This window comes from Haliaeetus albicilla, chromosome 22 (assembly GCF_947461875.1).
Source record: "Haliaeetus albicilla chromosome 22, bHalAlb1.1, whole genome shotgun sequence".
Lineage (NCBI taxonomy): Eukaryota > Metazoa > Chordata > Aves > Accipitriformes > Accipitridae > Haliaeetus > Haliaeetus albicilla.
Window position 1 is genome coordinate 4,432,717 of NC_091504.1, and position 27,836 is coordinate 4,460,552.

The following is a 27,836-nucleotide window of genomic DNA, read 5'->3' on the forward strand; positions in this document are numbered from 1 at the left end:
TCACACCTTTGTTTCTGTTTTCCTAAAGAAAGAATGCATTTGTTTTTCTGAATAGTGATAGTAATAATGGTAATAATGTCTTTTGTATAATTAGCAAATGTTGTCACCTCCCTAGTGTCTCATTTTCCAGGTTTTCTATGAACTCCCTGAAGAGCCCCAGGCCCCAGCTGAGACCTCTGTGGGACTCTGCATTTAACCTCCTCTGTTGTGAAAGCAGTGTTTTTTCTTGCTATTTTCTGTTCTGATTATTTGTCCCTGGGAGAAGCTGCTGCTGGTCTGTCTTGTGAGGGCTTAGTAGATATTCTGGTCTCCTTTATCAAATGGACAAGTAGTCCAAAGCAATTGTCCCCATCCCACTGGCATGTGTTATTCACAGCCAGGAATTCTGAAAGAGCTGTATTTGCAGTTCTTCAGTTTCAAGATATCATATGGAAGTCCAGCATTGTTTCTAAGTCATTTATCTTGTTCTCCGGAAGTGCAGTGCAATGCAAAAACGTACTATAAAGTTGGTTAAAGGATGTCCAGTCACCAAATATTCACCAGATTTTATAATACCTCTGTTACAGGTAAAGAAGTAAACAAGGGCAGTGATGAGCTTGTAAGTTGCATGTGTGGTTCTGTTTTGTGTGTTGTTTTTTTTTTTAAAAAAGTGATATTCCAAGTAGTCTGGAGAAGCAGAATATATATCTAGGCAATGCTGTAGTTGTCCTGTTTCTGGGTGTCAGTCAGGCAGTGTAAGGTGGGAGTGAATTCTCACCTAGAACCACCCAAGTTGAGGGAAACCTTCCTGTCAATTCCAGCGGACTTTGAATGAAGTCCTGCCTGAGGACACGAGAGCCGTGCTGGCTTCAGTTAAATGTGTTTTCGGCAAGTCTGAGCTGAGCTGTCAAATGGTTTCTTCACTGTGAGAGTCTGTATGAGGTCAATATTGCTGAATAATTAAGTAGTTTCCTAAGTGCTGTATGTGTCGAAAACAACCAAGTTAAGCTTCTTTGGAAAGTAGTTGTTTAGTGAGATCTCAGGGTGGGTTTGTTTTCAATACAGGTAAGTGTCTGAAGACGGAGTGAATTAGTGAAGGTGTCCTGTCCAAATTCCCCCAGAGGAAATCCTGCTCTCTCTGCTAGCATTACGTTCCTGCTAATTATGTTCCTAGGCCCTCCTCTAAAAATGGAGCAAGTAGGATGTCCTGGGAAGCAGTAGTTCTTGTTTAAAACTGTTGAGCATAATTCTCTGGATGGCCTCTCGTGCTTACCTTCTGTTTGAATAAGGCAGCTTACCTTTTATTCCTGACTCATTTTTTGGTTTTTGTTGTATAAGCCTGGACAATGTTGCGAAACACGGATGTATATTAAGTCTGACTTTTGTTCTAAAATAGAAAAGTCAAAATCAAATTTTATCAATACCAAGTTTGCAATGTTTTGAAGGTCAAGAGAAGAAAAGAAGTGTCAGAAAGTGCTGCAGTGGAAGAAACGGTGAAGAGGAGAAGAGTGGAAGTCGGAGCGGAGGCCTCATGCCCACAGTTGGGTATGGGCAGGTCAGTTGACTACAAAATAGTCTTCCGGGGCACATATCAATGTTTTTGATGTCTCTTGTACCTCCCTCATATTTCATTCCTGTGTAACCCTTTGGCCCATTTGTCTTCTTCCTTCTCTTCCATAGGTGACAGAATCTAAGCAGCATTGCCCACGTTTGGGGAAAAGTTCTCCAGTGCTTTCAGGTTCCCATGCCGTTAACTAGAGCTCTTCCTGTCTAACTCCTCTGTGTTAACGTTACCTGCAGAATCACAGCGGGATGAGAACTGGGCAGCTCCACAAAGCGGTGCACTGGCTTGCACACCTGAGGCAGGGATGACAAGGGAGGAACTGGGAACAGTTTTCTAGCTGCCTCCCAGCCTGTTCCTCTGAGTCGGCTGATGACTGCTGCCTCTGGGCTTGAGGCAGAGATCTCTGTCTGTGGCTTTCACAGAACCACTGAGGTTCTCGGGACCTTTGATATCAATCATCGAGTCCAAGCCCTCCTGCTCAAGCAGGGTCACCCAGAGCAGGTTGCCCAGGACGTGTCCCCTCAGGTTTTGAGTGGGCTACAAGGGTGGAGACGCCACAACTTCTGTAGGCAAGCGGTTGCAGTGCTCGACCACAGTTGCTGTCAAAGTTTTTTCTTGTGTTCAGCTTTAATTTCGTGTTTTGCAGTTTGTGCCCTTTGCCTCTTGTCCCGCCAGAAGGCGCTGCTGAGGAGAGCCCGGCTCCCTCTTCTTCATTCCCTCCCATCAGGTGTACATTGATAAGAGCCCCTGAGCCTTCTCCAGGCTGAACAGTCCCAGCTCTCCCAGCCTCTCCACATACGAAGAGCGCTCCAGTCCCTTCATCCTCTTTGTGGCCCTTTGCTGGGCTCACCCCAGTGAGTCCCAGTCTTGTCCTGGGGAGCCTAGTCTGGACGGAGCACACAGACTGGCCTCAGCAGCCCTGAGCAGAGGGGAAATGCTCCCCCCAGGCCTTGCTTTCTCATTCAGTGCTGTCTGTAGGTACATGCATAACTTTGCATGTCTGAGCAGCCTCTCAGGCTGTTGTTGCTGGAAGCAGAGCCCGGGCCTAGGGCGGCAGGCTCTTACGGTGGCCTTCATCCCCTCTTGGCCAGGTTCTGCGAGCCCTCCCCTGGGAAGGGACGATTTGTCTCTTCTCCTCCTTTCCTGCCATGGTTGTCTTTAGCCCTCCTTCCCTCTTGCCTCTCTCTCTATCCCCAAGAGTTTCCAGTGTTTCCTTCCCCTCTGGTGTCTTCTTTAGCCATGATTGCTCGAATGGCAGGCAGAGGATGTGCCGAGGGTGTGTGGTATGGCGTCCCCTCACGTCTCATTTCTCCGCTCTGTAGTTCGATGTGTCACTTGTTCAGCTGCTGCTGCTCATTAAATATAAATCTCCATTGGCAGGAGCAGTTACAGGGTCATGGATCTTGGACCGAGGTCCTCAAAACCCCCTAGCTATGCGAGGTTTCCCTGCCGCACGTGCACTGCCTTTGTGTCCTGATGCTCTGTCTCTCCAGGAATGTCGGTATTTGCGTGGGGAGTTTCAAGGACCTGCCTGTGGATGCGACGGCCCCTACACGCCTGACGTGTTCCTCTGGTGCTGCATCCTCTTCTTCGCCACCTTTGCCCTGTCAGGCTTCTTGAAGAAGTTTAAAACCAGCCGCTACTTTCCAACCAGAGTAAGTAGAAGATGGTGGCCAGCATCCATCTCCACACTCGTTTCCCAAAATGGCTTTCCTGGAGCACTAAGCAGTATTTGCCCCGCCTTGGTCAAGCTGGGAAACGTTGGCCTTGCAGGCCAAGCTCTCCAAGAGCTTGGACGTCCCGCACTCATTTCCATGAGTGCAGAATCATCGTAGCATTTCCAACCTGCCTCGTGACCTGCCCCAGATTGAAGATTTTTTTTTTTTTTTTTTTTATTTTTCCTCCTCAGGTAGTAGGAAGTCAGGTTTCCCAAAGTTTTGGGGGTTGGGGTTTTGGTTTTTTTTCCCTACCTTCTGCGCATTATGTGCTCGAGCGGAAAGTAGATTCGAATGAGGAGCTTCCTTTTGAGGACTAAAGGATGCCTCAGTGCCTTGTTGCCATTGTAGCTGTGAGTGTAGCTGTAGTGGCAGACATCTGTTTTCTTATTTTTAATATTATTATTATTATTATTATTATTTTTAGGTTTTGACTTAAACCAACCCTTGTCCGCCTAATTAAGCTTTTTTTATTGTCTGACACCAGATGTCACAGGGACAAACACAGCAACAGTATCTAAGCAAGGGATCAGGCTGCATGTGCTCAGAGGGGTGGTGGGATTTGGTTAACCAGCCTTAATGTTGTGGATGTCTGCAACTCTGGCATCTCACGTTACGGCCCTGTTTGCCATGCCCCTTTCACCTCTGGTTTCTTGCCCCAGGTACGGTCCACAGTGAGCGACTTTGCTGTCTTCCTCACCATCGTCATCATGGTGCTCCTTGACTTTGTGGCTGGGATCCCATCGCCGAAGCTCCAGGTCCCCCATGCGTTCAAGGTACTGGGGTGTTTTGGCATGTGGGGGTGCCACAAGGTGATGCCGGGGCGGGGCAGGGCTGAGTCTGGAGGAGATGCTGGGGGTGTGAGCATCTCCTCTTCCACCTCCAAGTGCCTTGCTTCCTCCTGGAACCGAGAAGATGGCCCCAAAACTAGATACCTACAGGAGAAGTATCTAGAGGTGCTTGCAAAGAGGACACCGGCACTGCTGAAGCCCACGGGAGAGGGGGACGTGAAGCCAGGGCTGGGAGGTGCTCTGACACAGGGAGGGAGGGGAAAATGAAAGCCAGTGGAGTGCCTGGGCTGGGAGACGATGCTGACGTGTGGGCTTTGTTGCAGCCTACCAGAGACGACCGCGGGTGGTTCATCAACCCCATAGGACCCAACCCTTGGTGGACAGTGTTGGCTGCGCTCGTCCCAGCTCTGCTCTGCACCATCTTGATATTCATGGACCAGCAGATCAGTGCCGTTATTGTGAACAGGAAGGAGCACAAGCTGAAGGTAAGGGCCTGCGAGAGATGACGCCAGCCCCAGCCCCTTCTGGGCTGCAGGTCTGGGGAGAAGCTCTTATTCCCGATGCTTTCTGAAGGCATTGGTTTGGGACAAGGCCAGGCTGCGTGGCAGGATGCTCTCCTGGATTAACGATGATGCAGGGAGCAAGTGACAGGGCAGTTCAGATGAGCAACCTTTTGGAGGAGCAAATTAATCTTGGAGCAATATAGAAGCGCCTTTTTGTTTTAAAATGGCAGCAGCAGCAGGTGCGGGGAATGAATTGTTTTGATGCGCTGCCAGGGATAACTCAGAGTCACGCCTTCCTTGCAAGTGGTAGAATTTTCTTTGTGAGTGAAAAAAATGGTTTGGTGGTTTTGGGTTGTGGGGTGGTTTTTTTTTTTTGGAGAAGTATGTATCGCACAAGCTCCCCATATCCCTTGCGTCTGAACTCCTGCCAGATTTTCATGCCAGGTGCGTGTGCAAAGCCTGCATACACCCTTATTGTTTCCATTTCTTGTTTTAAATTCTGAAGAAGTTGACTTGTGCTCGAGCAGGGTTTGAGTCTGCCTTGCGACGTTCTCCTTGCTCTTGTGCTATGGGATGCTCTGTTTCTTGTTTTCCTGCCTGCAGAAAGGATGCGGGTACCACCTGGACCTTTTTGTGGTGGCCGTGATGCTCGGGGTGTGCTCTGTGATGGGGCTGCCCTGGTTTGTGGCTGTGACCGTCCTGTCCATCACCCACGTGAATAGCCTCAAAGTAGAGTCTGACTGCTCAGCTCCAGGAGAACAACCCAAGTTTCTGGGGATACGAGAGCAGAGAGTCACTGGCTTGCTGATCTTTGTGCTCATGGGCTGCTCCGTCTTCTTCACTTCCGTGTTAAAGGTGAGAGGAAAATGCAAACCACCCAACAACCGCGAGCTTGTTGGAGGTTACAGAAAACCAGCCCCCTCTCTGCAGGCCTGAGGAGTTAGTTGTGGAGCGGAGGAGGAGGAGGTGATCCCAACCCTTGGGGCTCGACCCACGGTGGGAACCAGCCTCGGTTAGGCTTTGCAGCCCTTCAGGCCCCCGTTTGGTGTGCTCGAGGCGAGCGAGCAACGCAACTGCTTGAATTTTCGGGTGTCTTTCAGGCCCGCCCATGTTTATGGGTTACAGTTGAGCATATTCAGACCAGCACATCTGCTCTCTTTCAAACAGGCAGCCCTTTACTGGCTGCAATTTGCTGCCCAAATGCCCCGGAGCAGCCATTCCCAGGAGCTAAACACACTGAGGTCATCCCCGTGGGCTTCCTTGCACGTTCCTCCCACAAAGTAATCTCGTCTCTAGGCTAAAAGGAGGCCTGCGGCCTTTGCCTGTTGCCCCAAGAATAGGCAGAAGTGTTTTTCTGCTGCCACGGACTGCGGCATAGGGCAGCACGGGTGAAATCGCCTATTTTCCTCCAAGCTTTCTGGAAAATAGGATTATTCTGAGGAGAGGTAACTCCAAAGTTCAGCCTAAAGCAGAGCCTTAGCTCACTCGTGCGCACAAAATCTTTAATGGTTAAAATCTGACCCATCTCTAAGCCTGAACGGAAGCTGGAAAGCTTCAAGCAATTTTAGGCAGTGCCTGTGGAAGAGGGTGCTAATACTGAAAATGCAATATAGAAAAAGAAACGATTGCATTCTTTTTTTTTTTTCTTTCTCCCCCCGCCCCCAGTTTATACCAATGCCTGTGCTTTATGGGGCCTTTCTCTACATGGGTGTGTCGTCGCTCAGAGGAATTCAGGTACGGACTCTTTTACAGCGTGCAGCGTGTTGGCTCCCTGGTATTTTGTCTCCGTAGCAGCAGGGAAAAAAGCAGTGGCATGGGAAAAACTTCTCGCAGAGCAAGCAATGAAAGTCTTTTGTGTAAGCAAAAGATTGGTGGAGGCACAGGAGGTATATAGGGCTGGGAGGACCAGGCAAGTTCAGCGCTCTCTGTTTCAGGGTTTAGGGCAGGTCAGTGTTTGGTTACGTGAAAGCGGGGGAATTCAGTGCAAAGGGAAGGCAGTTTCTACCACTGGTGGAAATCCTCGCTTGGGGGATTCAGTGGGCCGAGAAATGCTACTAATGGAATGGCATGGAATAGTTGCCGTTTGGTGGGCAGCTCTCGGGGGCAAGCCGGTTGATAGATGGAGCGAAGGGAAAATGGGTGCTGCTCCCAGGAGGAACACGGTGGGATCCAGGATTTCTGACGGCAAGCGAGATGCTGCAAACTGCCTCCCCGTCTCGAGAGGGCCAGAACCTTGCCGCAGTCCCAAGGTGGCAACCTTTCCCTTTTATTTTGCAGTTCTTTGATCGCTTGAAGCTGTTTTGGATGCCGGCGAAACACCAGCCAGATTTCATCTACCTGCGGCACGTGCCCTTGCGAAAGGTGCATTTGTTCACGGTGATCCAGCTGACCTGCCTCGTCCTGCTCTGGACCATCAAGGTGTCCCGTGCCGCCATCATCTTTCCCATGATGGTAAGAGCTGCCGCCGCTCGGCAGCGGGGTGTTTGCAGCGTTGGAGTGAGAGGTGGCATCGTCTCTGAGCTCACCGCATCTTCCCTCTTACTCGCGAAGGTTTTGGCTCTCGTCTTTGTCCGGAAAGCGATGGATTTCTGCTTCTCAAAGCGAGAGCTCAGCTTTCTGGATGACCTTATGCCAGAAAGGAAGAAGAAGTTGGACGATGCCAGAAATGAAGCTGGAGAAGAAGAAGAGGTAAGGCTTGCTGGGTCCTCGGGGCTGGACATCTCCGTCGGGCTGTGAGATTGCCTGTTTCTCTTTCAGCTTGTCTGGAAACGTTGGGGGAAGATCAGCACTCAATCGAAATAGATCCCAATAGGCTGGGGCAACAACGTAGGAAGCGTACGTGGAAGAAGATAAAAGAAGCTTGGAAGAAGATGAGTTACTATCTGTGCAGTACTTTGCAGATCAGATGCGTGAGGTGTTGGCACGTGTGAGATAGGAGTCTCTTTTAAGCCTGGGCAGCCTCCATCCACAGTCGCAAAGCTGAGTCTGAGGAGAGCAGACTGAGGGAAGTGTTGGGGGTGAGGATGTGGAAGGCAAGTAGGAGGGTCAAGAAATGAGTGTAGTCTCAAATGAACAGAGAGCAGGGAGAAAAAGGCTTCAGTTGAGAACAAGAAGTGCTTGCCACCACGCTCCCGCTTCATTGGCTTTCCTCTTTAAAATGAGGGGAGAGAGAGTAACAAACCATGACACAGGTGTGGGGGTTTCTTTAGAAGCTCAAATCGAGGCCGCACAAACAGTGAACGTACCCAAAGGACTTGGGCCCCAACATTACCAGCATCAACACCAGTCTTTGTGCCTGTGCCTCCACCTTCCGTGTATCCTCCAGCACCCCATGCGCTTCCTCTTCCACTGGGGCTACCACCAAGCCCGTTTCCTCCTCAGTTTCCACCTGGTCAGCCTCCGTCTGCTGGGTACACTGTCCCCCCTCCAGGATATCCCCCATCTCCTGCAAACCTGTCGTCAGGTTGGGTACCAACAGCAGTACCAACGGCTCATTCAAATACCAACCCAACAAGACAAGCAGCTCCTTTATAGAGTCATAGAATCATTTCGGTTGGAAAAATTTGTCAGAGCCCCTGTTTTTAACGTAGTTGTGCATAAGGTCCTCTGTGCGTGTCTCGGCATTGCGTCGTCACCGTAAGCTCGTAACGGGCTGCGGCTGGGTGCTGCTCTTGGGCTACTGACCCAGCTTCAAGGCAGAAAAAAAGGTGGCTTTCTCTGAATGCTGTCATCAGGAACAAGGTGCTTTAGCTTGCCAGCAGGTGTCTGCAGGCTATTTTTAGCATGAGTTTGTGTGGTAGGAATGGAAGGTGTAGGTGGTTTTACTTCAGTGAAGGTCATGGGGTTTGGGGGTTTTCTTGGTTGGTTGGGTTTGGTTGGTTTGTTGCTTGGGGTTTTTTGGCTTTGTTTGGTTTGTGCTATCAGTTTTGGGGGTTCAGGAGCTAATTTCCAGTCATTCCTCCTCCCAAGTGGTGAGGGTGGAAAAGGCTGGAGTGATACATTTCTACCTGGCTGGAGGCAAGCCGACCTCATGAGTGGGAGAGACGCATTCACGGTGAAGGCTCCTACACCTCCCTGATGGCTGAAGGCAACTCCCTGAACTGTAATAGTGTAAACTTATCCGTTGTCTCTCGGAGTATGCAGGAGAAATGGCTCGCAGCTTTGTGAAGCTATAAAGGAGCGACAAAACTTAGAGCAAATCAGTTGAACTTCTTGTATAAAATTGGGATCTCTCGCAACAGAAGTATGTTGGAGGTGTTCCCTATGGTGGACAAATCATAGCAAGAGTTGGCAAAATATTAAACTGCCACAGACTTCTCATTTAAACAGAAGGCTGGTGGAGGAATAGGTAGTATGCCACGTATGCTACTTTGTCTCATAAGATCTCTTCTTTGTATGTGCCTGGCAGCCTGGTACAGTTGAGAGAGAGAGAAGGAAGGTTTTATGTCTTTATTTATTTAATTAATTAATTCTAAAAGGGGAACGAATTCTATTGGGCATAAGTCACTCTCTCAGTAAAACTTTCCAAGTGCCATTTTCCTCAACTTTTAAGGTGTGAGATCAAATTTTCAGTAATACATGCAAGCAACTGAAAAATATCTACTATTGACTAAAAGAATTGGCTCTTCGTAATATCAGATATATCTCATTGATATTGTCCTTTATGTCAGTCTCTAATTATAGCCTCTGTAGGAAGAATGGAGCAATGAAAGGCAGCTAGGTGGTGGCCTTCTGTACACTGGAAAGATCTTGGATGCTAGCAAAGTCTAGAAGCCATTCTTGTGTTGTGCAAACTTTCTGAAGTGCAAGTTGTACACTGCAAGTAATACGTAAAGCATGTAGGAAGTTGCTGCTGTAGGCGTTTTAATTTAGATGTAATGCACAGCAATTAAACATAGGCTTTCCTTCTGTATTTGTTATGAAAATGGTATCATAAGAAGGAAAATACGCATTAGGAATATTTTTACTTATGAAGTGGAAGCTGACAATGCCTATAAACAAGGCAGGGCAAATTAGGTCAGGGCCTAGTTACACTTGAAAGTAAACAGCCGTTCTGACTGGGGAGACTAGTTAATAGGACTACAGTCCTAATACCGCCCCCCACCCCCTCCAGCTTTTTGGAAAAGGCCTAGAAAAAAGTTTGAAAAATGAGCTCATAGAGAAGGGGGGTGGGGGAGCCCACTAGGTGACTAAAAGCTATGTCTCTAGTTGGACAAAGCTACTCTGCGAGAGAGAAATCCATCTTCCCTCAGTGGCAGAGTAAAGGCAACAATTAGAAATAAGGAGTTGTAATAAGCTATCTTTTTAAAATCAAGTGTTGAGGCTGTCCTTTGAGCATTTCCTCATCCCATTCCAGCCAAAGTGGGTCAGATACCTTAAATAGTTCTAAGCGTCTCTTGACTAACCCAGCTAAGATTTGGAGCTGTCCATTTGTGAAGTAGGAAAATAGCCGGTTTGAATAATGCCATCATTAATCCCTGTAGCCTTAGGGTCTGGATATGGACTCTTTGACAAGCACGATGAGTTGTAGACCTTTTTAATGTGTGTCCCCTTTTGCTACTAGTGTTTCTGTAGAGACCCTTGATCCATTAAGTACAGTTCTTACCTCCTGTGCCACTCCTTTCTCTCTCCTGGTTTCAGCTGGTAATGCTCTGCCTAACTGGGCAGTGAGCTAGCTAAAGCAGATTTGAGCACCTTGTACAAACAGAGCTTAACTTGTGCTGCTCTGCGTGCTGACGTACATCTCTTGGATTTAGATTAATCCAGATGTATGTAGAGCTAAGCCTCTGAGCTATAAAAATGGAACGCTGTGTTAAGAGCACAAGGCTCTGCTAGCAACATTAGCTGCAGATTGGTTGATGTTTTCCTTCATCCTCTTCCATAGACAAAACCAAGGTAATGCTGAATTTACTGCAACAACTCTGTTTAACAGACCACTTTGTCCTTGCTCTGCAATCAACTATAATGTCCTTTCAGAATCAGTAGAAGCACAGCAAATACATTGAACTAAAAGAAGCCAGTGTTAAATTGTCTTGTTTAATGTGATCAGGAAGCTGATGGGAATAACCTTAACTCAAAAGTGCTGTGAAACTGAAATGTGTCCAAAACTTGTGCTGTACGTAGTGTCACCCTTAGTGGATTTCAAACCTTTTCATTTCCTGGCAATCAGTTCTAACTGTCTAGCGCAATGCAAATAAGCTGTCTTCAGATGGTAGCAACTTGGATCTTTTCTTATATCCACAAGTGCTTTTTAAAGACGTAGTTTCTAAGTTAGGTCAAATTATCTAAAAACCATAAGCAGGATCTTTTTTCCCTCATTTATGTTAATGCTGGGCAAAAGGGCAGAAGCTGATTTGGAAACCTGTAAGCGGAAGGGTGTTTTGCAGTAAGGTGGTGGTGGTTGTTTTGCTGGTTTTTGGTTTTTTTGTTTTGTGGAGTCTTTGGTATTTTATTTTCTCCCCCAGTACTCCTAGGCTGCAGAACCAGCCTCCAAGGCACTATGGAATTACTTCTGCAATTAGCTTGGCTCCTCCTACGGATATAGATTCCATTCATACTCAGAAGCTGCTTGAAGCGATGAAAGCATTGGGGGTATTGGAAGAGGAGGAAGAACTGAATCACAGGTATAACAAGACTGTAAAATTTGTTAATGTCCTGGGGGGTTTTTTAGGGCAAACTTAACATGAGTTTTCTTTACAGGCTGGTCGTTCTTGGTAGACTGAATCACTTGGTCAAAGAATGGATTTCAGAACTTGGTGAGAGCAAGGTAAGGTTTTTTGATAGGTCCTTATCAAAACAGCTGAAGCCTTTTTGTTTCTTCCAAAGGCGATACTAACTAGGATTTATGCTAAAGTTCAACATTTAACTTCCTTCTTAAGTATCAAGGAGATCTGTAGTAAGAGCCATTGAAATAATGTATAAAAGATACTTCAGATGAAGACCTTCAAGTCCTCAGGGCACTGAATAAATTTGTGAAGTGGCTCTATCAGTTGACTTGTAGCGGTTAACAAAGCTGAAACAAGACATTGTGGGGGGACATAGATGGTAACTGGGCAGTAAACTTGCCCCAGACAGCCTACAGCACTCAATCTAGTTTGAAATTATTACTCTAGACTTGCCTTTGGTATGGCTCTTAGATGGTGTTAATTTGTTTGTGAGTTGCAAGCACTCCCTTCAGAAAAACAGTATCAGTCTATTAGACTAACAACTCAGTATGGGAGGGAGAAGACATTGTTTATGGAGGCTGTTGTAGTCTTCCTAAGTAACTTATATGCTAGTTAAACTTGCACGTAGGTCAACGTGTATCTTCTGTTCTCCAGAAAACTCTTTCTCTTCTACCCACAGAATCTTCCCCCTTCAGTAGTAGCAAATGGTGGTGGCAAAATATTTACGTTTGGTTCTTACAGGCTTGGAGTACACACTAAAGGTAAACTTTTGTTGTCTGGTCATAGTTGTAATGTTTGAAAGTGTCTTCCAACAGTAACAGAAGAAATGGCATCTCTTTGCAGGTGCTGACATAGATGTGGCTTGTGTTGCTCCTAGACATGTAGAAAGATCGGATTTCTTTCAGTCGTTCTTTGAAAAACTAAAACGTCAGGAGGAAATAAAAAAGCTAAGAGTAAGCAAGCTCTCTCCTTGATAGATTGTGCAATTCCGACAATAAGAATATTCCTGTTAAAGACTTCTATTGGTAGTGATTGTCTTACAGACCAAAATTAAAGAGGGACTTGTTTCTGAGCCCCTTGTAAAATACTGTCTACGCAGCAGGAAAGTGTTGAAGTCAAGCTTTTGGTTCCCTTCCCCAATGACTGTACGTCCAATGAGAATCTCTGTGGTTCACTTCTCCCCTACCCACGGTTTGGGAATGAGTGGGCTATAGTATCCAAAAGCAAGGTTGTCCCTAGGAGCCTTGCTTTCATCTTAGCTGTAGCAAGGGGCTTGGCAAGAAGGTAACTGCATGCAGGTAGAGGAAGGGGCAGCCTGAGAGCTAAGGAAGTTGAATGTGATGTGGAAAGGTTTCTGTCAGTACCTTTGCCATGGTGTTCCTCTGGGTGTACTTTAGGACCTCTAATTCATTCTTCTCTGGTCCTGTTCTTCTCTGGCTACTCAGCCTGAGACTTTGTAGAAGAGATGCACAGTCAGCTTTGCATAAAGTCAATAGGAGCTGTGCTGTGACTATACAAAACTGCCTTGTAAAATGACCCTCCGGTGCACATGTTGTGTACCTTGCGTATAGAACCGAACTCCTGAGAAGTGTTTCTCTCTGCCTGGTCTTCCTTGTGCAGACATTTTGAAAGACTTCATATGCATAGCTAATGAGCCTTTGTTTAGGTGACCGAAGACAGACTCAGTGGGCTGTGGCACCTTTCTGACGAGTGGTCTACAAAATTGAAAACTGTCCCATAAGGTAGCTGATAGCATCTCAGGCATGGTAGAAAATAAAAATACAGGAGGCTAGTGCGTGCTGTCAAACGCGGACAGAATTTCCTCGCTTTCTCTGGATGTTAACCAGTAGTAAGATAGCTACAGAAATCTCTTGCTTTTCTTCCTCACCACCAAGGTAAGTACCTTACAGCCTCTGATACTGATGGCTCATTGTGCACTGTTTGTTCATTACAATACATGATCAGCCTCCCAATCTCTTGTCTAAATAACTTGTTAAAGCTAGTATTATACCATCTTAGTGCTTGCTATACTGCTTGCAGCTTAGGAACAATTCTTTTGGTTTGGAAGCAACTCAGTCTTTATACTGAGTAGTTAGCAGTGTAAATTCTGCATTTGATCGTAGTTCAGGAGAAACATTAAAGTAGCAAAGCATGTTTTCTTACACAGTTATCCTCTCCTTTCCAGGCAGTTGAAGATGCATATGTACCAGTTGTCAAGTTTGAGTTTGATGGCATTGAGGTAAGCATTTGTTTTTTTATTATTATTTCTTTAAGTGAGTAAATTTTTTCTTGCTTTGGAATAGGATAACTTTTCCAGGGAGCTGTGACTGTGCTATATTGGACCGCAACGTATCCAAGGAGAAGACATTGCAGTAGAACGGGAGCTTATAGGAAAATAAGCCCCTAGGGAGCCTAGCAGGCATGGGAGCATCAGGGACATCTTTTTCTAGGCCTGTGCTGTAGACCAGGGTAGCCTGCTTGAATAGCATTTATCCCTAGGATCGTGCAGAGTGGGAGCAGAGGCGGTGTCCTTGCTAAGTCTTCTTAGCTCTGCCAAGCTAGGTACCTACAGAGGGATGTGTACAGTGTAGTTCACTGTACGAATCATGTGAGCAGACTAAATGTTTTGCTGCAGATCCAAAATGAAGTGGTCATGGGACAAACAATCTGGAAAAGGGAAAGTGAAAGTACTCATTTGCCTCCCGCCTAGGTTTGTCAGCTGCAGGAATCCAGCTATCTTGAATACATCCTATACAATGAATCAAGACCTGCCTGCTGTAGTACCTAAGCAAGTTACTGCTTGGTATCACTATCACGAAGAGATTTATTCAGTGACCTTTTTGTGGCCTTTATCTGGTACAGACTTTCACAGGATAATCTTCTTGCCTCAGACTGTACTAAAATCCAGATACTTCAGGATCAAAAGGGCTTACTGCATAAAGGAAATGCTCTCTCCTTTGCTGAAGGATAGTTGAGGTGACTGAACTTAAGTCTTAATTCTGTGAATAATTTTAAGTTCCCTTTTGATTGAAACTCTAAGTCTAGAGTAATCTTTTCCAACTTAAAATGCCCTCTTCCTTTCCCTAGCTTAAAAAGAAAGGGGTGATGCAGTGAAGGCTTTGTAAATAAAATTGGGAACTTCTAGAAATTGCATTGAGTCTTCTGGCAAATAAATCTCTTGGGAGATGTATCTATAGTCACATAATTCTAAATACAAATGTTAACCACTCTTTTTAGACTTGAGGAACTGTCCCCCACCAGTGTGCTGTTTGCAGACTGCGGGGCATTCTAACGGTTGGCACTTTTTTCCTCTTAAGATTGATCTCGTGTTTGCAAGACTGTCTGTGCCAACTGTTGCTGATAATCTTGATCTGAGAGACAACTCGTGTCTCAGAAGCCTGGATATAAGATGTATACGGAGCTTAAATGGTAAGCATATTTGCACATCTTTAACAAGAAAATGTTACTAAAGTTGGTATGGAATGCACGTTACACACCCCAGGTTTCTGTACAGGATGCAGAAACTGATCCCCTGTATACTTGAGATCTGAGGAGGTGGCGAGTGGGCTTAGATTTAGCTGTTTCAAGTTGTGTGTTTAGATAGACCTGTGTTTCATGTTTCTTTGATTGGGGTGTGTGTGGTGTTCCAGTTTGCCACAGAAACTGCTTCAGATGAATAGGTAGAGCACTTGATAGAGAAGAATGTGTGGTAGTTCATTAAAAAAAAAAAAGGATATTTAAAATACCTGAAGCCGAAGTTGCTCACTGTTTAACACGGACTGGTTTAATTGTTCCTGGCTGTTGAAGGAAACCTAGCTTTCGGAATCCTGTAGAAGGGCCTTATTGAAAATTGTTGGCTGTAGTCTAAAGTATGAAAAAGCTGTTGAGGGCACCGGTTACGTGAGGTGATACTGAATGTGTAACCTCTAATTTGTTATGTTATGTGTCTGTAAGGTTATGTGTAACCTCTGATTTTTAAGGTAATACAAAGCAAGTAATGCAAACTTGTTTTCATAGACTTGCAGGATAAACTGTAAGGTATTGATCCAGTATAGCACAGAACTGACTTGTACCTGCTACCAGGAAGTGCTGTACTTCAACTGTTTTTTCTTACAGGCTGCAGAGTTACTGATGAAATACTGCACCTAGTGCCAAATAAAGAGAACTTCCGGCTCACGCTCCGTGCAGTTAAACTGTGGGCAAAACGTGAGTGATGTGATTGTTTGTGATCTTTAAACTTTTCAGAGGCACCTCGTGCTGAAAAAACAATAGCGTTAGAAGTCCTTCATCTTTGGATAGCTGTTTAAATAACAGGTTTTAGTTCAAAACCTGTGTTTTGGTTTAGATTCAAGGACTGTCCGTGGGGTAGATTCTGTGTTTTTTTTAATGGGGGTAGAGTGGGGAGATGAGGGGAGTGCCTACAAGACAAGGTGCTGCATTGCTTACCAGGAACCTGACTAGAAAGGATAAAAATGCCCAGTGAGGTATAAAAGCTTGATAGATAAGGAATAAGAAAATACCGTTTGCGCATGTGACTAGAGCAAGTGCTAGAAGAATGGCAGAACCTTCTTCTTAAGGGAAGTTGGAGTGAAGCAGTAGCTGTAGCAGTGCAGGCAAATTTCAGAGTAGCAGTATTTTGGGAAGTGGTGTGGTACCGATTCTTTTTCTCATCGCTGTAAGGACCAACAGTTTTGGCCTCGTTGCACTGCAAAAATAACTGACTTGGAGGCTGAAGGGTGCTAGGTATTCTATAGATTGTGAAGGTGGTGCTGTAAATTTGAAGGACTATACTTGGGCATGGGAAGACTACAGGCTAAGGACAATGTCTGCATTGTAGGACGTGGCATTTACTCCAACGTGCTGGGATTTCTTGGTGGGGTTTCCTGTGCTGTGCTAGTAGCGAGAACGTGTCAACTCTACCCAAACGCTTTGGCTTCTACTCTGGTGAACAAGTTCTTCTTGTTTTTTTCAGAATGATAAGAGCTATTTATGACTATTTTGATTTGCGTAAAGCAGTAACACTTTCTGAGGTGGTTCTTTATGTAAGATTTAGACCAACACCATTCAGTCCTACCCTGAATTACATGGCAGAGTTTTAAATGGACGGTCAGTTCCTGGCTTTTCTTGTTTAGGGAGTGGCCAAGACCTGTATTGCTGAAACAACAGGAAGAGAGCAATCTTAAATTTGGAAGCCTTTAACCTTTCTTCTAAGCTAAGCTGCTGGTGCCGAGCACAATTGTTTTAACATCACAGGTGAACCCATCAGACCGATACCACGTAATGCCTATCATCACCCCAGCCTATCCGCAGCAGAACTCTACATACAACGTATCTACATCAACGCGAGCGGTAATGGTGGAGGAGTTCAGACACGGTAAAGTTCTTTCCATGCTTATTAACTGCTTAAAAGGTGTAATTCTTGCAATATGAAACCACATTACCTGACTTGGTTATATTCCGTGCGGTGTTGTGCCCTTTTAGGCAGAAGAGTTCTCTGGGAAGTATACCTGTTGCAGGCAACAAGGGACCAGTTTTACAATGAACTGTTGTAGTAGGCCTGTATTGTGTCAAGGGAATTCCTGCGTTTTGATCTGTCAATTGCTGTTCAAAACCTTTCTCTTATAAAGTTTCTATCATGCTCTGCTAGTCTTAAAGACAAAATGGTAGTAAGGTTTTCAACCTTAATTGTAGGTCTTGCAGTTACGAATGAGATTCTCCAAGGAAAATCAGACTGGTCAAAGCTCTTTGAACCACTGGACTTCTTTCAGAAATACAAGTATGTATGAAATCTGTTACCTGAACTTGAAATGATTGCCGTACTGGTTAGCATAGTGAGTTTTAGCTTGCAGTCGAAATACGAGATGGCATTGATATGTTTGTTTTTCAGAAGCTGGAGGTAGTCATAGGAATTTTGGTAAGGATAAGTAGAGGGAAGATAGAAAAACTGTTTGTGTTTTGCCACTGACACTGTTTTTATTAAAAAAAAATCAGCTCTGATACTCAGAAGGCAGCAGAACGCAATTCTGAAGGATGTAATCAGTTTTTCTTCAGTTAATACTGTGCTGCCTGCAGGATATACTGTGTCTTGTCTGGAAGTCATTTTCTATACATTTAAGGCAGTTTTGGTTTCATTTGAAGGAATATCAAGTCCTGAGCTAGGATGTTACTTTTTCTTTTCTTCTAGACATTATATTGTGCTGACTGCTAGTGCCTCTACTAAAGAGCATCACTTGGAGGGGTAAGTCTTGCTTTGAGTGTGGGTTCAATACATCATTGACGCTCAGTTCAGTGTTGCGCTTCATTTGGTTAATACAGTTCACAAAAATAAAGTATTTGACTGTGCAGCTAGGCATGGAATACAGTACGGAGTTAAGTAGGCAGTTCCTCAGCAAAACTAAAAGCTTTCTTGTGAAGGGAAGTTAGCATAAGTTATCTTGCTGTTTAAGAAGTTAACCTAAAGACCTAAGTCATGATGAGAAGGACCAAAGAGGGTTAGTGTGCGTATGCTCTGTGTCATCTGGAGAAGCAGATGCCAGGAGTCTAAGGAGACTACTTACCCAAGGCTACTTCAGTTAGGAAGATGTTCCTTGTTGCAGAGACTGAAGTAAATGGGGATTACTTGATGTCATCAGATGTGTAGTGGACACTGGAGAGCTTGATCTTTTACTGCCTTACAGAGCAGTGGTCTCCAAACTTTTGTGCACTCCTGTGAGCAAAACAACAACAAAAATAGTCATTTTTGAACACATAGTTGCGGTCTATATCTACTTCTTTGCAAGTTACGTACACATTACTGAAGCTCTAATCTTTTCTTCCTGGACCCAGTGGATTGTCTTGTGCACCCCCTGGGGTACGTCCCCCCCGACACTTTGAAGACAACTGTTGTAGAGCCTTAGAAGACTTGGTTTCATAGCTTTTTTACTGGATGTAATATTTAATTTAGGACTAGATTGCACTCAATGCTAAGTTGCTCTGGTTAGGTAGTCCGCCTGTTCCAGAGCCTACTTTTCTCCAGTGAAGTGAAACAAGGCTGTTTAATCGGGGTGAAACCTGACCGTCTGCACAGAGTACCTGAATGCTGATAAATAGTGTTTACTGAGTTTTAATCTAGTAGTGTGCTCAGGCATCTTGTGTTTAGTGCTGGAAATGATCATCTCAGCATGCTTGGTAGTGGATAGGTAAATTGCAGGAGTGCTGATCTACTTTGTGAAAGGTAATGTGAGAACCACTTCAACTGTGGTTAGAGAACATGACTGCTTCTGACATGGTATTTGTCACTGTCTCAAGGGAGACATGCCAATAATAACTTGTTGAACCTGTGTGAATGGGCTGACTAACTGTGAGTCTTGAAATAAGGGGAAACGGTGAGGAATTAAGGTACTGTAATGTGTGTGGTGTTCTTATTCTGAAGAAACGAGTGCTTTGCCTGCCTTGCTCAAGTAAGCAAGGAAAATAGCTGTGTGTACCAGACCCCTGTTCTGAGGACACTTTGGTTATACTTCAGGGTTTGGCTTGCAGTTTAAGGCAAATGATTTAATTCTTGTGCTACCTCTGAAAGACATCTTCTTTCCTGTTGAAAAATAGCTCTAGTAGGTAATACCTCTTACCTGAACTTGTTAATTTGTTCACTTAAAAATCGTGTCAGCTACAGCTTGATGTCAGTCGCAGTTAGGTATACAACAAGGAGTTATGGGCAGAGGGCTTAGAGCCAAATAGTTTTTAATGTGAAATGTTTGAAGTGAAGAAGGCTTATTGTATCTCACAATAAAGATGAGGAAAGTTCTGGCTGCAGTAAAAGCTGACGTTTTTGCAGTGACAGAAGTGGCAGCAAATGGGGCTTAGTTTTGCATCTGGGAAAATGAAAAGCAGAAGACAAACCTGCTTCCGTTTGCTCTAAGAACAAGTTTAGTTCACCAACTCTTGAATGGATTTGGGAATAGATGGCACATCTCTGTTGTTCATCAACATAAGATACTTGTGAAGAATGTACAGAGTTCTGACTGCTTTCAAGGGTAGCAGTGTTTTAGGTAGAAGGGTAAAATGCCAGTACTTCATTTAAAAGAATAGCCTTTGTGGTCATGATACATTTCTTGGGTAAGTCTCTGATGAGACTGTGTTGACTGGATCGTTTGTTTATTAAAGGAACTATATTCTTCAGTTTGGCTGGAAGAGGGTAAACTCTTTTCACAGGTCAATCTGCAGGAAGAATAGCATCTTTACTCAGGTGTAATGGAAGAGTTGTGCTCGAGCCTTTTCTAAACGGTTGTTCTCCCTGATCTTTGGGGTAAAAAAGAAGTTTTGCTGCACTTCAAAATGCAGCCAGAGGTGCTGGGAATCTGCTTCTTGTTGATATTTTCATCATAGGTTATATGTTGAAGTGTTGTGTCTGACCTGTTAAGAGTACAAGTTAAACTTACTTACTGCCTCTGTCTTTGGAAACTTTGAAGCTCCAATGTCCCTGGAAACATCTCCAGCTCCAGTGTGTGTGATATAAATATCTAGTGTCTGCTCAGCTGAATGAAACTTACTACTTACTGACTGGTTAGCATTTTTGTACTAGCATTGTGTTATAAGAAAGCATATAACTACTGTGCTGGATACAGTCAAAAATGAGTAAATGTCTCTTGTTCTTATCAGGATTGGCCTTGTGGAATCTAAAATTCGTGTGCTGGTTGGAAACTTGGAGAGGAATGAATTTATATCTATTGCACATGTAAAGCCACAGTCTTTCCCTGGCAGCCGAGAACTTTGTAAACAGTGAGTTTCATTACTTTTCTGAACTGGAGTGTGGCTGATGTATTGTACCTTGTTTATATCCCTTCACCTCAGCTTACCTGTGAGAGATGCTCAGTTACGTACCTACTGTTTTGTAGGTACGACATCTGACAGGCAAGGTTCTGAGCATGTAGGATCTTTTTAAAGAAGGGAGAACTTGAGGGAGGAGTTCTCGGAGAACTTGAGTATGGGCTGACTCCAATCTTTAGCTGCTGCGTACAACTAAACTGTTTTGCTTAATCCCTTCTTGAGAGTAGATACTAGCACCCAAATAACTGGCATCTGTGCATAAATGATAGATTTGTGACTCTGTCTTTTTAGGAGTGGATATGTGTCAATGTGGTTTCTTGGAATCGTGTTTAGGAAAGTGGAAAATGCAGAAAGTGTTAACGTTGATTTAACGTGCGTTATACAGTCATTCAAGGATACAGGTAAGCCTCTATTTTGCTCTAGTCTCGTAGGGTTTCATTTTTTTATACTAGTGTAAGTTGCTTCGCAAAGTGAATTGTGCTTCCTTCTGGTATTAGCTATTAGCTATTTCTGTAGAGCGTGACACGTAGAAGATTAGCCTTAGAAACATACTATTTTGACGCTTTGGCAATGTAAGTCCACCTTGAAACAAAAGTGTGTACTACGGTCCTATATACCATATCCCATATGTGAAATAACAGTTCTGCAGGTCATAGTAAACGATCAGAAAGGAACTGCGATTCCTGAAGTGGACAGTCGGATGTGAAGCCAGGAGAGAGATGTCCATTTACTGGGTGTAGCTACACTTGTCAAAAGCAGTTGTCAGTTGCTGAACTTTGGAAGTGGGAATTAACTGTATCAGGCTCTAAAATAAGTTGTGAATGCCTGTTGACAGTATTGTTTCCAAAAGAACAGTTTGTGTATGATACCATCCCAGAACTTTGAAAGGCAGTGAGTGGTCGCATCGTAACGACATGCAGTCTTGCACGTCAAGCTCCATGTTCATCTTACTTTATTCCTTTTGATAGATGCAGAAATAAAGTAATATCGCAAGCGTTGTTAGATAATGCTAGAATAAAGGGGTTTGGGGCTGAGCAGTCGTCTGAAAGTATAGGTCTTTTCCACAGTCTGTTTACTTCTTCCCAAGCTGACTGCTCTTGTGCCTTTCAGAAGTGCACGTGTGCTGTGAGGCTCATGCCTTGCTATCATAATGACAAACTAAGGAAATCGGGTTACTCTTCTGAAGTGACAAGTGTGTTTGGACAAAAAGTTCTAAACAGTGCACTCCTTTAAACTCTTCATCAGTGCAAACAAACATTTCTCCATGGTACCAGCGTGAGCTGTGTGTTGTGTTGCTCAGACAACATGAGTAAATGCAGTAAAAGCGGACCTTCTTTTTAGCTCACGCTTTGGGATATGAGAAAAGCACAGAAAATAGGCATCAAAACGCTTGTCTGAGTTTCAGGCCAGGTGGGGTGACTTCCTCAGACTTGCACTGTTACCCGAACTGATGCTTGTCTTGTACGTTACATCCAGTGGCACTGTGTTTGAATGTTGTGGCAAATGTAAATCACGTCAACAAGGTTCGTGTACTGCTGAGAGGCTAGAACTAATGTTAAATCCTGTATTTCTGTGCACAGACTTGATTAGCAGAGCTGTGCGCTCTCAGTTTAGTGAAGCACAGCCTATCGTATGTTTCAGATATAGGGTTTGAACGCAGAGAGGTTGGCCAGAAAAGGTATTTCTTGAGAGGTGTGATATCCTTTGGCAAATGTGGGAGTGACCAGTAGTTACGTGCAAGAAAGCTTTTATCATGTGCCTTGACTTTGAGAGAATATTTTTAGAGGGCAAAGTTGATGGGCTCAAGAGTATAAGGCTCACAGTTTGGAAGGCTTTTGTTAAATGAACTTTATCTCACTTTTCCATAAAAACATTATTGAATTTACTTTGAAGCAACTGTTCCTGCTGGTGTGAATGTTCGTATTTGTGCTTTTATTTCACTTCTAGATCTCCTGCAGAAAGACTTGCTGTAAGCCTTTTTGTTTGGGTTGCGTGTCCTTCCTTTGATTCCCACTCTGTATGCTAGTAAGCTGACTTTCCAGCTATGCTCACGACAGGCTTGTTAAACTTGTCTAAATGTGCCTTAATTCTGTAAAAACTGCTGTGCTAGTATAGCGTTTTTTAGTTGCATGGAAGGTTGTTTGCAGGCACTTAAGAAGAACTGGTTTAAATTGTAGTGGTTCTGATAAGTCAGATGTCCTTCAAATCCAGTCTGTCTTGGACAGGTAGAGTTTTAACACCTAAATTACTGAAAAGTTGTATGATGGTACAGGACTGTTAGGAAAAAAACGCACAGTCGCCACTGTAAATATCAAATAAACAAAACTAGTCTGAATCTTGAGTAAGGTGTCTGTTCTCTCATCAGCTGAGCACAATTGGGTTGATTCAGAAAGTCATCGAGATCTATCTTCAACCAGACAACTAAGGGTTAAGGAGTATGATCTCCTTCAGGTTAAAATCAGCTCAGAGGTGAGCTGCATGACTAGCAAACCACAGCTGTAACTGAGCACATAAATGCATGTTTGAACTTAAAATAGCTGTTACGTATCTGGTCTGTACTGGATGTGAAATGGGCATCTGGGGTCACTTTCATCTTGAGACAACTTCTTGTTCTTTGTTTGGGCTGGGCAGACTTCAAGGCTTGCTGTTTCTAACAAAACCATGTGTAACTTTGACAAATACCCAACGCAAACATTCCCACTAAGCTACAACACTAAATTTCCTGTTAGTTTACAGCCAGGCTAACTACCTCAGTGTGCTAAAGGAAGGTATGAAGATCGAGGCAGCTCATGTGAAGAGAAAGCACCTCCACCATTTTTTGCCTGCAGAAACCTTACAGAAAAGAAAGAAGGTATAATAAAAATTGGGCTCTTCTGGCAATATTTTTTTTTTTGCTTTAATAATTACTTGAAGACTTCATTATTTTGATGTTGTTGTTTCAGCAAAGCATGCCAGGTACTAGTCAAAATGCTGGTGGGCTTCAGCGCAAAAGGACTTCTTCAGATGGAAGCTGTTTGGACAGTTCCAGAGACACGGGCTCCAGAACACCAGATAATTCCTCTTTGTTACATAAGATTTCTAAAGTGGACACCTCTACAGCCGAGAGAGAAAGGTTAGCACCATAACCTTAAAGCTGTGAAGAAGCTGCTTTTTAACTGACTCGCGATGTGAATGAGGTCTAGGATTTCTTGTTTGAATCTGTGTTGTTCATAAGCATGTGGAGGGCTCTAATGGCTTCAGGAACAAAGCTGTCATCTCCTTTGGGCACGTGGGGGGAGGCAGGTTAAAGAAATCCTTGAAAAAATGAATTTAATGTACAAGAAGACATGTCAGAAGAAAGGAGAAGTGGATACCGGAGGAATTATTTGGTCTTGAATGTAGATCCCCTTGGGCTAGTGTGTAACTTGAAGCTGGAGTGTTTTTTACGTAGGTAATTTTGTTCCTTCTAACAAAAAGTATGGTTAATGCCAAGCAGTATGATGTTCTACTGAAGTGCTGATCTTGATCACAGCAACACTAGAGCTGCTGCTGCCTTGGTGCAGCAGTATGAGAACTCGGGCAGTAAAAGTGTGTGTCACTTCCTGGGAGGTCTGCTTGTTCATGAGCTACTTCAGCCCAGGAGGAATATGTAATCTTGAGAGTAATAGCCCAAGAGTACCAAATGTGTAATGCCTGCTGTGTTCAGACCATTTGGTACTGTAGGAGTAGCATTAAAAATAAAATAAAATGGGATGCCTGTATGGGTAGAGCAGATACATTCATGAAAAGCAGTACAGAGTGCTGGATATACTAAGCTGGAAGACAGTACAAGTACATAGAGACTGACTAAAGAAAACGCTGAAGTTTAAATTTGCGGTCTGAAGTTCAGCAAAATGAAGATCTCGTGCTAGTTTGCCTGTGAGTTTGTTGTTTGGTAGAGCTGTTACAATGAGCTAAGAAGACACACATGTGTCTTGCATGGGCTTTCTGGAAAGGAAATGTGTAGTATTTTACAAACGAGCATTTTATAACTCTAGCATCTGACTCTTACAGAAATGCTGTGTACCAGAAATCTAACGGTGCTAACAAGAGAGAGAAGCTACCTCGTGTAGCTGTGCCATCAGTGTCTAAGGGACTCTCCATTCCTGTTCCTGATTCAAGTATGTATTGACGTAGTGGGTGGAATGCAGTCTTTAATTTCATGGCTGAACTCTAGAAGCGCGGTGTCTCTTACAGAAGTGGAGGCTACAGTTGCAATAAGAACATTGGGACCTCCAGTTGGTAGCACCATTCCAGGACGTAACACAGCTTCTCAACCAGGAGCACGTTTTGTCCAAGGACAGCATGAATTAAGTGGGACTCGAATTACAGTTCCTAAGAACACTGCACCTAAACGACCTTATTCAGTGACCACTGAAGGACCTCATTCACCTCCATCAGAAGAACGCCCCAAAACACTAGCAGACGGAGAAAAGGTAAGGAAGGGGGGCTAGGCCAGGGAGGGTTTGAAGTAGAATTAATTCTTGATGTACAATGAATGACATAACTGAGAAGAAATGCATATATGCATCCCCAGTGGATTCAGGAATCTAAATTTAAGCATAATGCTAGTTTTACTAGGATGTAGGTGTGAGAAATTGTCTTGAACATACTGTATAGCTATTAAACATTTATTTTTTTTCCCAAGATCTGGCACTAGTGACTGTTTTTGGTCTGGTGGCAGGCTCTCCAAATACTACTGTACTTGTATATTACTGCACTGACCGATTGCTCAATGAACTGGAAGCAGTTCTTAATTCAGAAAAAAACCCCAAATCTCAGAAGGAAGAGGATATGAATCTTATAAATGTAGATGTATGAGCTAATCTTGTTCTGGCAGATGATTTTTGAATGCCTCTTGATAGTTTTGCTGCTTTAGAAATCAGCAGCCTACTCAACAGGTTGTCCACTGCTGAAATGACCGTGTGGAGTTGCTTGTGAAATCTTGTTTTTGTGGAAGCTTTTGATTAATGCTTGATTTGTTTTCTTGCTATACATAACTCTCCTTAAACAGCTGTTTGTGTGGCTTGACCTCTGATTTGAGGCACAGAACAACTAGAAGAAACTCAATTTTGACACTCGTAAAGAATCAGCTTGCAGAACTGTTACCTACTATTGAATACTTCAGGTACAGAGTTCAAGGTTTGGGTAGTACGACTTCTTGCGAGGCTTGAGATTCCTGTGTGGTAAGGGTAGTGTTGTCTAAATGTTGTTTTAAGGATGGCCACTAATACGTTTAATGTGTTGACTGGAAGCTGTACTCAAATATGAAGGTAACTTCAGTATAGCAATTATTTTGAGTCTGTGTGTTCTGTTCTTCTAGTTAACTGGCCAGGATTCAGCATTCAAAGGCGGTGGCAATCCAGAAGATGTCAGCAGCAGATCTACAGACAATGTAATTGGGAAGGGGTTTTACTCAGTGGGCTAACTGAAAAGCTGAATGGACTCTTCTAGTGCCTAGACTACCTCACATCAATACTCTACGCGTTTATTGATGTAAACAAAAATATGCTTTTTAGTTTAACTTTTTTCAGTCTTCATTTCCCAAATATATTCTTGTAAGAGTTATCCCTATTAGTCTTTTTAAAAGTCTTGACTGTCACTAGCTGAAACAGCTTTGGAAAAGGCCACAAAAACCAAGCTGCCCTGTGACTTGGATTCAGAATGTATGTAAACAGGTTAAGTAGTTACTGCAACCACGTTGTGGTTTCAAGTGTGTATGAACGTGCTTGTATTCATTTGTGCTTTCCTAGTGCATGTGCATATATTGTTCTTGTCTTAAACTATTTTCCCGTTTGGCACATACACTCCTGGTCATCTATCACAATGGTGCTCAGCTTCCTCAGCTAGCAGCTGTCCCCTGCCTAACACGGCCACGCGCTACACAAGTATTGCCTCCCATGGAGGCCCATAAATAATTGACGTATTGAAGACAATGCAGCAGAGGATGCTACCAAGGTATGGAGATGATAGACGTGTCCCATGCCGTTGTATCTGATTTTTGTCTTGAGACTGCTCCAGCATGAGACTTGAGGGCTTTTTTGTTGTCGCTGGGTAGGAAAGCTAAACTCAGAACACACAGCTGAAGATGTACTTAAACATTGCAATAGCCAAGGCTGTTGTGACACTGCTACCCACCTGCAAGGTAGAGTCTTGAAAGGAATTGGCATGCAGAGAGTGTTTTCAGATAAACCCTGAAAGCTGTTCTACGTGGTTACATGAAAACTTGTAGTAGTCTGAAGTTCCAGTTCTGTAAACCGGTAACACTGCTTACCCAGTTAAGTGCATGAGGGTTTTTTGAGGGGTGGGGAGAAGTTCTGATCCTATGAAAGAAATGTTGTGCTATCTCTTTATTGTAATTTCTTTATAACTTGGTGTTTTTGTAAATGAAGTTGTATGTTTTTCCAGAGTATTTTCGTATGTACTGTAAAATACTGTCTTCCAAAAATAATTTTGGTTGGTTTGTTTGTTTGTTTGTTTTTTAATGCACGTGGGATCTGCTTAAAAACCCCAAACAAGTAAACCAAATGTAAGGCGGGCAGGGCAGTGCCACAAAAAGTATGATGTTCTACAAAATGGTGATGTCATGGTAGAGTAAATTTGAGGAGACTAGGAACACTGCTTTCCTGCTTCTAGTATTTCCAGGTTTTGAATTCACACCCTCTGAATAGTGCAGCTTGCAAACTGTGTTGACAGCTGAAGTCCCAGTTTGCTGTGCGGACAACAGATACCCCTGACTTCTTTTAAAATTAGTTGCTTGGCTTAAACCGCAATTCTGAGCTCTGATCATCTTAAGCATCCACCTCAAACCCTAGTGACAAGACCGAAGGGGCATGTAGCTATCTTGCACGGCCTTCATTCTCCAGCATTCCCCCTACTGCTGGTATTCCAGACTTGTGGAGAAAGCATGACCATGACCATATACTTACCTTTTTTCCTTTATTACCTCTGGTTTCCAGCTTGCTTCAAGTGCAATTCATCTCTTAGAAAATGTGCCTTAGTGGGTTTGAGAGGTCTTATTCCTCCTCCTCCCCTCGAAAAAACCCCAAAACTTAAGAGTGCAAGGCTTAGGTTTACTCACAGGTTAAAATTAAGAAAGAGAACCCATGTTACTTAAGTGGCTTTTAGCAGAGCTACACCTTGAGTTTATAAAATGGTTACCTTGGTTTTGTGACCTGTGTTAAAACCATGGTCTTTCAATACTGTCAGGTCTGTGTACTAGTTACAGTAGGTATACAACTTCAGCACTTGTGTAAATAAAACTCCATCGTGAATTTGAGGGAATTAAAGCTGAAGTAGGTGATAAGATAAACAGCAAAGCAACTATGAAAAGTGTTTTGTAATGGTCTACAAGCCTGTAATATTACCATGCTTTTAAACAAATTCTTCCACTTGAATATTCCAAGACTGTTAAAGGCTGTTGTGCCCTTAACCTCTAGTCAGCACATGCATTTCTGCAGCTGGTCTCAAACTAACCTGGCTAATTGATATCAAAGTATATGCCTTTACATGGATTTTTTTTTTAACTCTTGCTTTGCAGAAGTATCTTCTAATTGTGCTTTGTTGTTGTTGTTGTTTTTATCCCCCCTCACTCTTAGGGTGTTAAGAAGAAGTTTAGGAAGAAGTCAGGTTACTAGTTTCCTGGACTTGATCCAGCATAGGTCAGATTACACGCTTTAATCTACCCTGACTCAACGCTTGGCCCCGTGCAGAGTGATGTTGCTGTTCTGGAGTTTCCCTGGCTATTGCAGAGGTTGGATGCTGCCCCAGCACTGTGCAGATTAGATTACAGCTGT

The 27,836-nt window shown here is 43.8% G+C and overlaps 1 protein-coding gene, 1 long non-coding RNA gene and 1 pseudogene across 2 annotated transcripts in view; all 3 read left to right on the plus strand.

Annotated features, from left to right (window-relative positions):
- Positions 1-521: 521 nt before the first annotated feature.
- Positions 522-27,836, plus strand: part of LOC138690402 (uncharacterized) — a 110,014-nt gene continuing 82,699 nt past the window's right edge. The window contains exons 1-2 of the long non-coding RNA XR_011329247.1: positions 522-598; positions 1,425-1,534. This is a non-coding gene — a long non-coding RNA (uncharacterized lncRNA). The remainder of the gene's footprint in view (positions 599-1,424; positions 1,535-27,836) is intronic.
- Positions 2,880-7,304, plus strand: LOC138690400 (electroneutral sodium bicarbonate exchanger 1-like). Its single transcript, XM_069809348.1, has 6 exons — positions 2,880-3,198; positions 3,921-4,034; positions 4,373-4,534; positions 5,156-5,407; positions 6,218-6,286; positions 6,830-7,304. The coding sequence occupies exons 1-6, from the start codon at positions 2,977-2,979 to the stop codon at positions 7,286-7,288; spliced, it is 1,278 nt and encodes a 425-aa protein (XP_069665449.1). The 5' UTR covers positions 2,880-2,976; the 3' UTR covers positions 7,289-7,304.
- Positions 7,884-26,507, plus strand: LOC138690594 (poly(A) polymerase gamma-like; annotated as a pseudogene).

Excerpts from the sequence above, each read along its gene's own strand:
- LOC138690400 (XM_069809348.1), top strand. The coding sequence starts at position 2,977 with ATGCGAGGTTTCCCTGCCGCACGTGCACTGCCTTTGTGTCCTGATGCT. Across the intron at positions 3,199-3,920 it reads GCCGCTACTTTCCAACCAGA|GTACGGTCCACAGTGAGCGA; the intron begins GTAAGTAGAAGA and ends TTCTTGCCCCAG. Across the intron at positions 4,535-5,155 it reads GGAAGGAGCACAAGCTGAAG|AAAGGATGCGGGTACCACCT; the intron begins GTAAGGGCCTGC and ends TCCTGCCTGCAG.